Source organism: Epinephelus lanceolatus, chromosome 6, assembly GCF_041903045.1.
Source record: "Epinephelus lanceolatus isolate andai-2023 chromosome 6, ASM4190304v1, whole genome shotgun sequence".
NCBI classification, from domain to species: domain Eukaryota; kingdom Metazoa; phylum Chordata; class Actinopteri; order Perciformes; family Serranidae; genus Epinephelus; species Epinephelus lanceolatus.
The window spans coordinates 34,693,084-34,707,949 of NC_135739.1; the positions used below are offsets into that span (position 1 = coordinate 34,693,084).

The window sequence follows — 14,866 nt, forward strand, 5'->3', positions numbered from 1 at the left end:
GTTGTGATTGTATAGTTTTAATGTTTTTATGTTTTGTTAATTAGTTGTAGTCTATTAGAGTAAAACTGGGATTTTAGTAGCACATACATGTTAATCCTTTTTCCTGCCTGCCTCCATGCCTGGACTTCATGACTGCAATGGGAATAAGTCATGTGATTTTATTGCAATATCCTGATGAATTCGAGTTCTGCATGCACATTTGTGTACGCTATGCATTTCAATATGTGAGATAAAATCAATCAATCAACCCTTGTTTGTGAAAACCTACTTGGAAATAAACATGATTTTTGTGGAGATTCATTATGCTGTCCGTAGTTACAAGTCTGCAACAGAAATTAAAAGAAAAAACTACCACGGTGGACAATAGTGCAAAGATATATTGATAATCACAAACACAAGGTATTCATATTAACAGATGGTTCAAGAGAACCAGAGACTGGGCACGTGGATGCTGCATTCTTTGTGCTTCATTGTGAGGTAGCAGTTAAAAAGATAATATCAAATCACTTGTTGGTGTACAAAGCTGAATTAACTGGAATATTATTAGCATTACAATGGGTGGAAGATAACAATCAACCCAGTGCCGTAATTGCCTCTGATAGCTTGTAAGCATTTTCAAGCATTAAAGCTGGAAAATCATCATGCAGACAGGCTATTAAGTATGCTATTTATCATATGCTGCGCAGATTACATTGCAGGGGATTGGATCTCCTTCCTTCGGGTTCCTGCTCATGTAGGGGTGGAAGGAAATGAATAAGTAGACACATTGGCTAAACAATCATTAAAACGACAGTTAATTGACTTGCAAGTGCCACCAAGTAAATCAGAGGTCAAAAATATCATAAAGGAATATATGTACAAAACCCGGCAGCAATACTGGGACCTCAGTGACACAGGAAGATGTCTATACAGTATTCAAAGGCATGTACTGTAGGTGCTGGTACGGAGTGGGAGCCCAAGGGAGGAGATGATCATTACCTGTCTGAGGATAGGACATACTGGATTAGATGGCATACCAACCAACCCCATCACAGAGTTGGTTGTCCCTGCAGTTATCAATGGGGTTCCAGAAAAAAATGATTTAACAAAACATGCTTAACTTTTTAGTTTTTTAAGATAGAAACACAAAACAAGTTTTGAAATGAATGCCACTTTTATAATAGTACTCATCAATGCCCCTGTGTTTAAACTAATTTGAACTAGGTTATTGTTTGTTTAAATTATCTTCTATAATGAGAAATAATATGAAGGAATTTACAATGCTGAAAAAAACTAGCCTTTATTAAAAGACATTGTTTCATAACAATGCATTATGAAAATAACATTAAATGAAACAGTGAGATTGGAGCAGATTAATCTCCATCTCAATATAACCAGAAACTTTTGTTAAAATGTCAAACAGCCTATGTGACTGTTTAGGCACAACACTGTTTTCGAAAGAGGAACTACAGTAACATTGTGTGTGTGTGTGTGTGTGTGTGTGAGAGAGAGAGAGAGAGATCAAAAACACCTGAGAACATATAGACAATACATGTTTGCCATGCTGTTTCTGAACTGTCACACATGTGACAACCAACCCCCAGAGCAGCGACACACCCATCCCCAACTGACCTCTTGACTTGTGCTGTGTACTTCCGTTAGTACACTTATATGCAGTATACTATGTGCAATATGTACTTATTGGCGTTGTGCACGAATTTCGACAGGGTAGTGTTGTCTCAAACCAAACACGGCCATTGTGCACTTACCGTAAATGACGACCACAAATTAGCTAGTTAGCAAACTAGCATTAGCGTTCCCATTATCGTTCGCGGTACCAAATCATTACAGACTGCTAAATTAACCCAATAAACATACTGCTGGCTTATATCCGACAACAGCATAGGGGTGCTTGGTGCACTCAACCCCATGTATAACTTACATTTGTACAATGCAGCGACGTTCACGGTCACACAGTCCTCGGCCGCCATTTCCAGTTTGAAAAGTGGTCCCTCACCTTCTGCTACGTAGCCAAGATGGCGACCATTGAGGGCGAGAAGTGTCCATAGTTCCACACTCAACTTCTTGACCATTTTGAGTGCACCATCCGGGTACTCATAGTTCACTGCATTTTTCCATACTCCCCAGTGTGAACGCACTTATGCACTCAAAATATTAAGTGTTAGTACAGAAGTACGCGATTTGAGACACAGCAATACATTTTAAGCTAGCTACCACATGGCTTTAGCTTGCTAGCTAAAAGTTGCCTCAATTCAAAGCTATTACCTTTGAATTTTTACCAAGTGTTTGAGTTGTAAATGAAGCTGAAGAAAGGAGGACGCACAACTCCAATATTTTTAAAACAACTGGTGCAAGTTGCAGAATGATTCCAAAAAACTTGTGCGCAACAGCACTCACAAAAGACAAAAAAGTCAAAATGTATAATTTACTAGGGCAACACACAGTCAAACAAATGTTTCGGCCTAAGCCTTCTTCAGTGTATCAAACAGAGACAGAAACAGAGTTGTAAATGACTAATAACCTACATGCTTTTAGTATGAGAACAATATCGATATAAAAAATTACTCTGACCCATAAAAATGACAAAACACTGCATCACCTCAATGTTTTGTGTGTGTTCCACAAAATGAACAGTGCAAAATGAGCAGAATGTCAAGCCAATTGTTTGATATCAATCTAATGTCACAGCGCCCTCTAGTGTGGCTGTAATAAGTACGCTATGTGACAACCAACCCCAGTCTCCCCTACTAATACATTGCAACAGGTATGAAGAAGAAAGAAGGGACTTAATAACAGGACCAAGTGAAGAAAAGCACAGAATTACATTAGGGAATCTACTTGGAAAGACGTCAAGAAATGTACATAAGCTTCTATTTATTTACTTTAGAGTAACATGAATGACAAAGTCGGTTTTTAATTTGGTCTCCTGCCAATCCACTGCTCCACACTCCACTCCAACAGGTGGCGGTAATGCGCCTGAAAGCTGGTTTGCCAGCCGCCATTAAAACTCAAATAAGAAAGAAGACAGAGTGGCTGTGTTTCGGGGTAATTTTTAGTCATTTAAGTTGTGTTATTAGCTGTGTTACAGTGAACACAGGCAGACATGTACCGCTGCATGGCAAGGTAAGAGACGATACATACTTTCCATCCACAAATCCACATTTATTCATCAGTCAAGGTGCACTCAGATGTCTGTGCGACCTTTAGCACACATTGATATTTGTAAACAGTAAGCTAACGATTTGCACCAAATGTTGTCCATATGTCACTGCAAAACTGTTTCACTCAACACTGTTAATATGTTTAGATTCATGCGACTGAATATGAACATGTGTCTGTATGTTGTGTGTATGACGCCATATATAGCTAACCTATAGCCTATATAATGTATGTATGTACTTATGGAAGTGAGTGTTTTACAGTCCATCTGTATTTAAATGTTTAGTTGCAGGTACACGTAGTGCTATTATGTTAATGTATGTGTGTTAATATGAGGATGCAGTTTAGTAGGGATAACACACTCCATTATGAGTGAAAGCCCTGCATGTAAAATATATGATAAGTATGAAAAGTAACGTAGTCAGAGCCCCTGAGAGTGGTCTGCGATACACTTTATATTTTCACATTACTGTTGAAATGTATTGTCTAAGTAGCATGTTACTGCAGTATTTGGTCATAGAGGTCATGGTGGAGCAAACTTTAATTATTTTACAAATTACAGTAGTTTTATTTATGTGAAGTAACTAGTGACTATAGCAGTTAAATACATATTCAGTAGAGTATGTACTTTGAATTTTAATGACTTAGAAATAGAAGCTATTCAATTAAGATACTCACAGCTTCCTCAAATTTGTCCTTAAGTATAGTACTTGAGTAAATGTATCTTACTGCTGTTGATGGAGGAAGCACTCAGATCCTTTAATTAAGTAAATGATTACACAGATGTAGTCCAGTACTGAGAAATCAAAAGAAAAACTTCCTCTGCCCTCATGTGGGAGTGCTCAGCTATACAACAAGCTCAGCACACTTTGGTTAAAGGTTAAAGACAGGAGCTGGAAGCAACTGTTAGTGTGTGAAAACAGCACAAAACAAAATCATTGAGGTATTTTAAAAAATTAATTATTACAGTAACAATAAAACAGGATTTAGTAAATTATTAACTGTCAAGTTAGTTACAAAATATCAGCATTGAAAGGGCAACATTGAGACTCCATGGGAAGGAACAAGGTGATTTATCTAGTAAGCAATAAACATATTTATAGAGTCCACAACGGGAAAAGTAAAAATATAGTTTACCATTAATTGAACAGTTACCTAGATTGTTGTATTAGCCTGATCTGGAAGTTACGGCTAAGTCTGGTTAGCAGTAAGTGATCACAGAAAAGCAAAATCAACAAATTACAAATCAAGAACCATAAAGCAGTTTTAATGAAAGAGTGTTTACAGAAAACCTGTCAATAATTGTGAGGTTACTGTTCTGACCAAACATCAGTGTGACACTATCAGTTAAACTGTGACTTCTGAAATATGGAACACTGCCCAAAAACAGCAGAAAACAAAGAAAGAAAAATAAAATAAAAAAAAATACATATTAAATTAATAATATAAAATATATAAATATAATTAATAAAAATACAAAAAAAAAATCATGAAAATTCCCCCAAAAAACAAATAACAATAAATAAATAAATAAAATAAAATAAAGACACACAAATAAAAAATAATGATTAAAAAAATTGAAAACTCTAGCCTACTACCAACAGAATGTTTGAGTAAACCCACGGTGGCAAAAGAATAAACTGAATGAAATGAATATTCTATCTGTCTTCCTTTTCCACATTAATGAGACAATCAAAATCAAAATATACTTGTTTGGCTCCTAAAATGTCAGAAAATACTTTACAGCCAAAAATTCGGTCATGTAAGGCTTTTGACCATTTAGATTAAATCAGTGTGTCCTTGTGCCCCCTCATTGCAGCTGTCAGAAGTCTTTGAGATACAAGTTTTACCTCTAAACTTGTCATACTGTCCTGTTTGAGTACACATTAGTGGCCCAAAGAGGAAAACCGTTTTTTTTTTTTTTTTTTTTTTTAACAACAAAAGGGAGAGATAAGAATTCATATTTTATCAATCAATTTTTCTTCTTATCCTATCCCATGATGTATCTCATCAAGTCCTTATATTCACCTTGTGGTCTTGCCCCAAGTTTAGAAATCACTGACATAAGACAAAGACAGTAGAAAACTGGAACTACAGGATATTTAAGAGTTTCTAAATCACAGAATCTGTAGGCCACTGGAGAGATACCCTAAAAAAATCAGTGCCAACTGCCAACATACAACATATACCTTCGCTGGCCGGGTCCGATTCCAGCCCAGAATCTTGTAACTGTGAGGCGACAGTGCTAACGCTACCACTGTGCTATATCTGTCATTTATCAGTAGACTGTTAATTAATCCTGCCCCGGAGGTATTGTACCTGACAAACGACTGAAGTCCCACCTGTTTGTTTTTGTTGTTTGCTCTCTTTCTGTCCCTAACAGGAGTGTGTGTAGCAGAGGAAGAGTGTGTGCTGCCTTTGTGCCTCCACACACCCAGCCACCATTATGGACATTGAGAAACACGACAGAGGAGGGACATCACAGGTGAATACATCACTAGGACTAGAACTACTAGGACTCCTGTGATGAAATGATGACCTACTTACATGCAAAAAAAAATGAACCCGGCAACTTTAGTCACATTGAGCAAGAATACATAATTTTAGATTTTGTGGGAGGAAAAAATATTTTTTTTATGTTTTTACTCCCACTCAGTCTGTCTGCTTACTTTTTCTATAATTTATTGAAATACTATCAGTTAATACTTGCATTATGTTACATACATTTACTACAGATTTCAGATAGTCCTCTGTAATTGTCACATCTTTTTTGTTGTGTTGTCAACAGGCCACAAACTTTTTACTAATATATTTCATCCCATACCATTTCCATCAGAGATAACATTATTTATGAATCTTGTGTTGCAGGCTGGCTGAGCGGCGTTGGCAGTGTTCAGTCCGCTGTATGAGCTCTGCAGTCAGGAGGAGAGCTCTGCGTAGTGCCTTCCCAGTGCTGGAGCAGCCCCTCCAGCCCATCCACCAACATGTGTATGAAGCCAACCTCCGAAACAGCAACACCTGCCATAAGAAGTAGGTTCTGCTTTTGGCTGTTTATTGTTTCTGGTTGTAGCTGATTTTCCTTTGCTCAATTATTTATTGAAATTAATTTGTAAAAGCTTCATTAGCTCTTTCTCTCTGTAAGGTTCATAGAGTTGAGTGAAAAGGTGAGAAAAGGTGGAGGGGAAAAGAGCATTGCCAGACACACTCAGAGAAACAAGAAGTTGTTGGTCAGGGATCGGCTGCGCCTCCTGCTGGATGATGAGGACTTCCTGGAGCTGTCACCATTAGCTGGTCTGGGTCTGCCGTACGGGGACATCCCTTCAGCCGGCTGCCTGACTGGTCAGACACCACTTACTGCAATCCTGAACCTTTCATACTAACTATAGACTGTACAATCTGACCAGTTTGACTGACCTATACTGTATGTTTTTGTGTGTGTATCCCTCCAGGCATTGGCAGGATCAACGGCCTGTGGTGTGTGTTTATTGCCAATGATGCCACAGTGAAAGGTGGCACGGCGTATCCAATCATGGTGAAGAAGCAGCTACGGGCACAGGAAGTAGCGCAACAAAATCGTCTGCCTTGTGTTTATCTGGTTGACTCTGGAGGAGCTTTTCTACCACTGCAGGTAAACACACACACCTCTTCCACAATAAAAGGTTAGCATCAAAAGAGCATCTTTTCAGGAGATCTGAATGTAAGCTAAATTATACTGACTGCTGTTTTAATCTCTAAATGTGTGTGTGTGTGTGTGTGTGTGTGTGTGTGTGTGTGTGTAATTATCCAGTCAGACATCTTTCCTGATAGAAATCATGGAGGAAGGACGTTCTATAATGAAGCCATCATGTCTGCCATGAAGATCCCACAGGTAAACAAATATAAACAATATAAGATAGAAATTAGAAAAGACTGTGAATGAATTAATTTGTTGTAATAAATATTTTACAATTTTCAAAACTTACATATCTCTATTCCTGGAGTAAAGCATGAGATGTAGTTAAAAGTGCCATAGAAGGTAGAAATGCATGCAGTCCATGTTTTGGGACTGTAACAGCCTTTTTGTGTTTTATTTGAAATGTTGTACACTGTTAGTGAATCATACTCGCTTAATTAATGACATCCCAGACTTTAGACCTGTTAAATTAACAGAAAAGGTTGTGTCTAAGGACCAAATGTTGTTGATAAAGACAGTGAAAATGACCAACTGTGTGAAGAATTCTTTTGATTTCCCCTCAGTTAATTTCTGTAACCCATTCACCTATGCAGACTGTATGGTTTGCAAGAATTTTAAAGTCTTAAAGCTGATGTTCTGACAGAAAAGAGACAAATCCACATAAGAATTGGATAAAAGCACAGTTTTAAAAATGCATTCTTTAAAGCACTATTTTAATAAAACAAACAATCAATGACTCTAAAGGTGTCAGTGGTGTGCGGGTCGTGCACGGCGGGTGGAGCTTACGTCCCCACAATGGCAGAAGAGGCAGTGATGGTGCACCGGATAGGGACTATATTCCTGGGTGGACCACCACTTGTGAAGGCCGCCACTGGAGAGGAGGTCACACCAGAAGACCTGGGAGGAGCCACGCTTCACGCTGAGTAGGTCCATAAACCAACCCCAAATGTACAGTTATTAAAGAAATAAGTTCACATCATCAAGTCTGTCAATCCATGGTCTGGTTTCAGGGTGAGTGGCTGTGTGGACCATTTTGCCTGGGATGAAAAACAGGCGTACCATGACACCAGAAACATCATGTCCACCCTCAACTTCCAACTGCCTGAGGAAGAGGATGAGGATGAGGAGAAGACGAGGAAGAGGAAAGCAGAGGAGGAGCCGCTGTACAGTTCAGAGGAGCTTCTGGGGCTGGCTCCCAGAAGTTATAACCACAGTCTGGATGTTAAGATGGTACAGTATGCAGCAGTAGAAATAAACAAAGCTATTACCATGTAGACTGAGTAGTTAGCCTGAGCAGTAAAGGCAGCGCCATCCACAGACAAACTTAACGGTTGCACAACTTCACATTAACAAGACATAACGACTTGTTAAAGCCCAGTTCAGACCAATGATTTATGACGAGACGAAACGTTGCAGAGAAGTTGCAGCAGTGTGAACCGGCCAGTCTGAGCTCGAGTCAAGCTGGCTGATGGTGTCGCCTGCAACTCAGCTGGTCAAATTGTCGGCGACTGGTTTTAGAATGTAAAGCACGTCACCTGATTCTGTAGCCAGTTAGCTTGCAGTGAAGTGCTGGTCAAGTCAAAATGACTGTAGACAACATGTTTGCTTGCTGCGGCAGGTGCTCCACCTCCACCTGTTTCAGCTCGTCTTGTCATGAATCTTTGGTCTGAACTGGGCTTTCATGATGTTTTCTCTGAGAAGTGCAGTGCAAGAGTACCCCAGTGATTGGCACCAAAATAAAGACAAAGCAAAACGGAAATTTGGAGTTTTATAGATGATCTCTTCAAAGTTCATGGCAAATTATACAGTCAGCGGGATTGAGGAAAGGCTGGTTTCACATTATGTCTGTCGTGTTGTTTCTGTCTGTCCAGGTAGTCAGTCGACTGACAGATGGGAGCCGCTTCCAGGAGTTTAAAGCTCGCTATGGAACCACACTCATCACCGGCTTTGCAAAGATACATGGGTAAATGACACACACACACACACACACACAAATAGATTTAGATAGCGGGGGCAGGGACAACACACGCTCTTCAGCCATCATACAGCAAGTTTAAGTCTTCAGTGATGTTAAAATAAGAATTATTTTAACATGTCAATGTAATCCTTCAAATGTTTGATTATTGTGAAAGCATATTATGAGCAGATTCTAGTACAGATTGAATAAAAATCACAATGAATTTGCACTGTGCTGTTAAATCTGGCCAATGAAATCTATAGTTTCTGTGTTTTTGGTTGCACAAATTATTTTTAATGGTCATACTGATGCTGTTATTTCTCTTTTATTGTAAAAATGGGTGTGAGGCGTTGTTTACCTCTTCCACTTACAAACTCAGTGACCCCTCACCCTCATGAGATTAGCACTCAGCAATGTCTTAATCAGATCAGACACCAGAAGACAGGAGACTAGAACAACGCTGTCCCTGACCAATAGCTACCTGCCACATAGTACTTGTAGGGACAAACTCATGTGCTGGACTGAACTGATCAGACTGTTATTTGTGTTTGTATCATGTGTTCGTTTTAATATGTGTATGGATGCCTAGAAAGCAGTATCAATACTGAGTTAGCAGCCTAACTATCAGGCTAAGCTTCAGCAGCATCATAGCTTGGGCTGTCATTGTTGTAGGGGCAGCACACATGACTTTAACCAACATGGCATATGTATGGCACCTTATTATTTGTATTATTTGTTATATATGTGAGTATTGGTTTTCACATCTGTGTATTTATGCCCTGTTAGCCACCTGGTGGGAATAGTAGCCAACAACGGAGAGCTGTCGTACCAAGCTGCACTGAAAGGAAGTCATTTTGTCCAGTTGTGTGACCAGAGAAATATTCCCCTCATCTTCCTTCAGAACACAGCACCCACAGGAGCTCTAACACTCTCCACAGCACAGGTATTCACTCCCAGTGAAACACAAAAACATACACAAAACTCAAAAACCCGATGAAGTTATTATTATGAATTCAGTTTTATGCAGATATTTTGAGACATCAAAGGCAGGATGTAGACAAATAATCTTGGTCAGTGTCAGCCACAATGACTTCTATATTTTCTATGTCAGATCAGTATTTTCTGTTTGTGTCTCTCTCTCTTCAGGCAGAGATGAACAGTAACCGTCTGAAGGCTCAGGGTTCAATGATGTCAGCAGTAGCGTGTGCCTCAGTCCCCAAAATCACTGTGGTGATTGGTGGTTGCCATGGTGCCGACAGCTACACCATGGTGAGAGTCTCCGAAAAACATAGCTCAAGTTATCGGATAATAAACAGCGGACCATCTTTCTAAGTAACTGCATCTGTCACACCTCAGATATTTAAGCTGTTTTTTCTTTTGTTTTGTGCTTGTTCATTTCACAGTCTTTCTTTAGTAACACTCAGTCCTGATTCTTTAAACAAGTACTCCACTGGGGGAAAAAAAAGAAAAATCAAAATGTGCATAGAAACTTCTGGGTTTTTTAAGTTGCAACAACAAACAGCTAAGTGCTATAGAAAAACTATATAGACATACTATACTGCAGGAATCATACATTTAACTCATGTAGGATTTAGGATACAGGGTTTATACCACAATGATTAAAACCTTCTCTTTTGTTTGTCTCCAGTGTGGGCGGGCATTTGACCCTAATTTCCTGTTCCTGTGGCCCAATGCTAGAGTGTCAACGACAGCTCCGGGTCATGCCGGCTCTCTGCTTCCCCCTGACAGTGAGCAGGAGGAGGAAGAGAGGAAGAAGGAGGAGGTCAAGTTAAATAAGAGATTGGAGGAAGAGAGCTCCGCTTTCTTCTCCACCGGCCGGCTCTGGGACGATGGAGTCATTCTGCCTCAGGACACCAGGAAGGTAAAATAACAGCATTTTAAAGATGTTGCTAAATGGCTTAGGGGCATTTAGGAGCTCTCACCCATCTGGACCTCTCAGTGCAGATGTTAAAAGGAACTTATTATGCTTTCCCCTGTGCTCTGTCATAATGTTACAATGTGGGACATTCATACATGAATGAAACGTGGCCCAAGTTTCAAATAAAGCTGTAAAGCTTTGTAAAAGTGATACCTGTGAGTAAAAACCTTTGGTTGCAGACCGTAAGGAATTCGGATTCCTGCGTTTTTTTTCCTACTTTGCCTACAAGCTGACGTCAGCTTGTGACAGATTTCTTTATATGGTCATCTGTTCCAGGCATGCATCTGTAAGTGCTTATGCTCCTACATATGCTAACGTCATGTAATCAAACATGTAATCTTTGTTGCTGGTGCTGTAAATGTCTCCCTGATTTTGGAGTATATCCAGTTGTGTTTTGAACCTTTTATTGGTGACTTTTTCCATGGTAGACAGTGCAGAAGACCTGGAAACGCTGACCAATCAGAGCAGACTAGGCTTTTTTAGGAAAGGGGCTTACAGAGAGAGGTGCTAAAACAAAGTGTCTCAGACAGAGGGGGAATACAGGTGTTCCGACACAGACAGTATAAGGAAAATTAGGTGTTTTTGAACATTAAAGCATGTAACCATGTTCTAGTAGAAACCCAAAGAACAAGCACAAGCCTTAAAATGAGCAGAGTGGGTCCCCTTTAACATTTATCCCCCCAAATCTTCATGTGTTTCAGATTCTCAGAGACTGCCTGGACATCATCAAACAGCAGCAGTATGAGCTCTCCACAGAGAAACAGCACTCGGCACTTCTACGTATATAGAGGCTGCGTTCTTTCTTTTCCTTACTTCCTCTGGATGCTACAAAAATCCATGTATGTACTGAGCTGCTGGTGCTGTAGGCACCAAGAGGATTCACACCAAACTCTTGTGGGTGCTAATGAGCAATATCCTAAAAGTAAATAAAAGAGAGTCTGAACACCTTGAATAACAAAAATTTAGTACAACTCGTTGCTGGTCCTCTAATCTCATATTTGGTAAAGTGACTGATGAATTAAACTTTGGAGGTTTTAACATTCTCCATTTATTGTATATTTTCTTTCAGTTTGGACCCACACTAAAACATCTATGCTCTTGGTTTGGGAGAAGTTGATTAAAAAATGGAAATTTACTGTGGCTGTTCTATATGTACACAGGGATAATTTAATCTTCAGTATTTGTACATAGCACTTCAATTTATATACAACAACCTCAGTCCTGTCAGTGCCTTTTTTTTTTTTACCTCAAGAAACTCAGAGCTGCTTTCATTTACACTGACCTGTTTTTTTTGCCTTATGGAAACAGATTCTCAAGAGGTACTGACTTTATACAGACACAGTTGTTTCTCTTGATGCATTGTGAAAAAGTTTTACCACAAGTATTATCACGTGTGCTGTATATGCAGGAATAATTATTCATTCATTCATAATTTTGGCTTATTGAAAATACTCTACTGGAGAGCGAGTTCGCATTAATCCTGTGAAGTGCCTCAGCAGGTTTTTTCATCTTCGGTCATTCTCACTTTCACATCATTTCTCAGGTACATGACAGTACGCTACATGAGAGATTCACATAATATATTGCCATTAGATTTCTTCTTCTTTTGGCCAGTTCTAAGTAGGGATAGACCGATATGGATTTTTTTAGGGCCGATGCCGATACTGATTTTTTTCCATCACCCTTAGCCGATGACCGATTATGGACTGCCGATTATCTTGAGCCGATATTTGGGGCCAATACTGCTTTTGCTCCCTCAATTTACATCAAAAAATGACACAATGATAACAAATATTACAGGTCTCAAGTTTAAAATAAGAAACATTTATTGAACAGTAAAAAATACTAAAACAAGATGGAAAGTTGAGGTAGAACAGGTAGAATATTATTATTATTATTATTATACATTCAAATAAAAAAGAGTTCAGTGCTCTTAAATCTTCCAGTAATGTCTTTATAAAATAAACAAATATTTAAGCTGAAGCATAAATAAAACAACTACTGTACACAGTAGGATTCAACAGCTTTGTTCAACTTAACCACATACTTTCAAATGAAAAAAAGTGCCAGGGAAAAATAAATCTGCGAACCCATGTGCGTATCGGCCGATGCCGATACAAGTAAAAAACTCAAATATCGGCCCGATATATCGGCTGGCCGATGTATCGGTCTATCCTTAGTTCTAAGTACTGTAAATGTCATGTGGGTTATACAAACAGCAGCCCAGTGGTCTGTTTGAGCCTTAACCTAGTTCAGTAGAGATCCTTCTGATGTTTTTTTTTTTTTAATAGCTGTTCATGTGACAAATAATTCTGTCCAAAAGCCAATCATAGGACTTTAAACATGTTGCACTGATTTTCTGTGCAGCTATTTATTGTCATTTTTCTGTCAAAAATACTGCGTTGTAAGAAATCATGCTGTGTAATTACAAATGTAAATGCATCGTTGTGATGTAGTTTTTTTTAAATTGTATAGAAGAATATATTTAAAAAGTGTAAATAAATTTTTTAAATTGCAAAACAATTTGGCTGCTAGTTTTTTCATGCACTGGTCAATTTTGAGATTTTGGGCTATTTTGCTTCCATAACACGTCTTCTGTCAGACTAGTGGTAGGAAAACGTCCCAAATACACATATAGGTGTTTATTTTAGTTCAGATTTCTGTTCTGGAAATTTACGCAGAAAGAACATATTTAAACACATTTTCATAAAGCAAAAAAATACAAAAAAAAATTATCTTAAGTAATCAACTGAAGAAGTTTCATGGTGATATCTGTGACTAAAAATGTTTACTCTAGTGTCCTATTTTTTGTCAAACAATGAATGGAATTTTACAATTCATATCTTTAAAGGCCATTTTCAAAAAAAAAATTCTGAGCCAACAATTCATAGTCTTATTCCCAAAAACATGTTGAAATTTTTATTTTATGTTTTTTTATATATGGCTGTTAACAGTATTTTTGTATTTGTGGAATGATGAACTAAGACCTCCACGATTTCCTCTGTAAAAACCTTTGACTCTAGTATGACAACAAAGTGAAACAACATTTTGAACCTGGCTTTATACAGTGTTTAGATTTTTGTTTTGGAAATGTCCACAAATCAGCACATATTTAATTAGGTAATGCCTCCTTTGCATATTTAAACATAACATAATAGAAAACTTGTAATATAAAAATAATTGCTGTTAATTAAATAATCCACTGGGGAAGTTTCATGGTGATATCTACTAGTTTAAAATTTTACCCCATTCACCAACTTAAATCTTTAGATCCCTGAAATAATCCAAAATGTATATTTAGGCAAAAAAAAATTGAAATGAACTGAAAGTATGACACTTTCACTGTCTGAAAACATCTGCCATATTTTGTTTGTTTTGTTTTGTTAATTGCTAAAGAAACTAATCATTACATCAATTGTTGATTAAGCTATTTGGTGATTACATTTACAACAATAAGCTTTTTGTATGTTTTGTAAGAATCTTAACTTATAATGTAAATAAAGTGGTCAAATAAATGCAGTAGAGTAAAACGTGCTATATTTTTCTCTGACATTGAAATTTAAAATATAAAGTGGCTGGGGTGCCCAGTGGCTCAGTGGATAGACTAGGCGCCCCATATGTAAGAGGCTGTGCCCTGGCTGCAGCAGGCGCAGGCTCAATTCCGGCCAAACAATCAGTGGAGAAAATAAGTCCAATGCAAACTGGAAAAAAAAAAAGCTCCACCTCAGTCAACTACACCAGTAAAATCCCAATGAGACATCTCCACATGGGGACACTTCTGCATTGAGTAGCAACACTTAACAGTACATTTTATGATTATACTTAGACTATACTCTCTCTTAAGCTACGTTTTAAATACAGGACTTACAGGCTAGTATTAGTACTTTTACTTGAGTAAAATGAGCTGAGTACTTTGTTTCCCCTCATAATGCCCGCATTCTCCACATGCTTGGTGGGGTGGCAGTGGCTCAGTCCATAGGGACTTGGGTTGGGAACCGGAGGGTCGCCTGTTCAAGTCCCCGTCTGGACCAAAATATGGAGCGTGGACTGGTGGCTGGAGAGGTGCCAGTTCACCTCCTGGGCACTGCCGAGGTGCCCTTGAGCAAGGCACCAAACCCCCCCCCCAAGGGCAGCCCCC

The 14,866-nt window shown here is 38.6% G+C and overlaps 1 protein-coding gene across 1 annotated transcript; it reads left to right on the forward strand.

The window, feature by feature from the left end:
* Positions 1–2,993: 2,993 nt before the first annotated feature.
* On the forward strand, positions 2,994–13,248 carry LOC117253458 (methylcrotonoyl-CoA carboxylase beta chain, mitochondrial-like). The gene is made up of 13 exons (XM_033620929.2): positions 2,994–3,123; positions 5,543–5,644; positions 6,028–6,189; positions 6,302–6,498; positions 6,609–6,787; positions 6,947–7,027; positions 7,577–7,755; positions 7,843–8,062; positions 8,704–8,795; positions 9,576–9,732; positions 9,936–10,058; positions 10,438–10,671; positions 11,430–13,248. Exons 1-13 carry the CDS (start codon positions 3,104–3,106, stop codon positions 11,514–11,516), a joined length of 1,833 nt encoding a protein of 610 aa, XP_033476820.2. The 5' UTR covers positions 2,994–3,103; the 3' UTR covers positions 11,517–13,248.
* Positions 13,249–14,866: the final 1,618 nt, after the last annotated feature.

Coding starts and splice junctions, on each gene's coding strand:
- LOC117253458 (XM_033620929.2), top strand. CDS start 3,104: ATGTACCGCTGCATGGCAAG. Junction 6,190..6,301: donor AGCAACACCTGCCATAAGAA/GTAGGTTCTGCT, acceptor TCTCTCTGTAAG/GTTCATAGAGTTGAGTGAAA. Junction 8,063..8,703: donor ACAGTCTGGATGTTAAGATG/GTACAGTATGCA, acceptor CTGTCTGTCCAG/GTAGTCAGTCGACTGACAGA.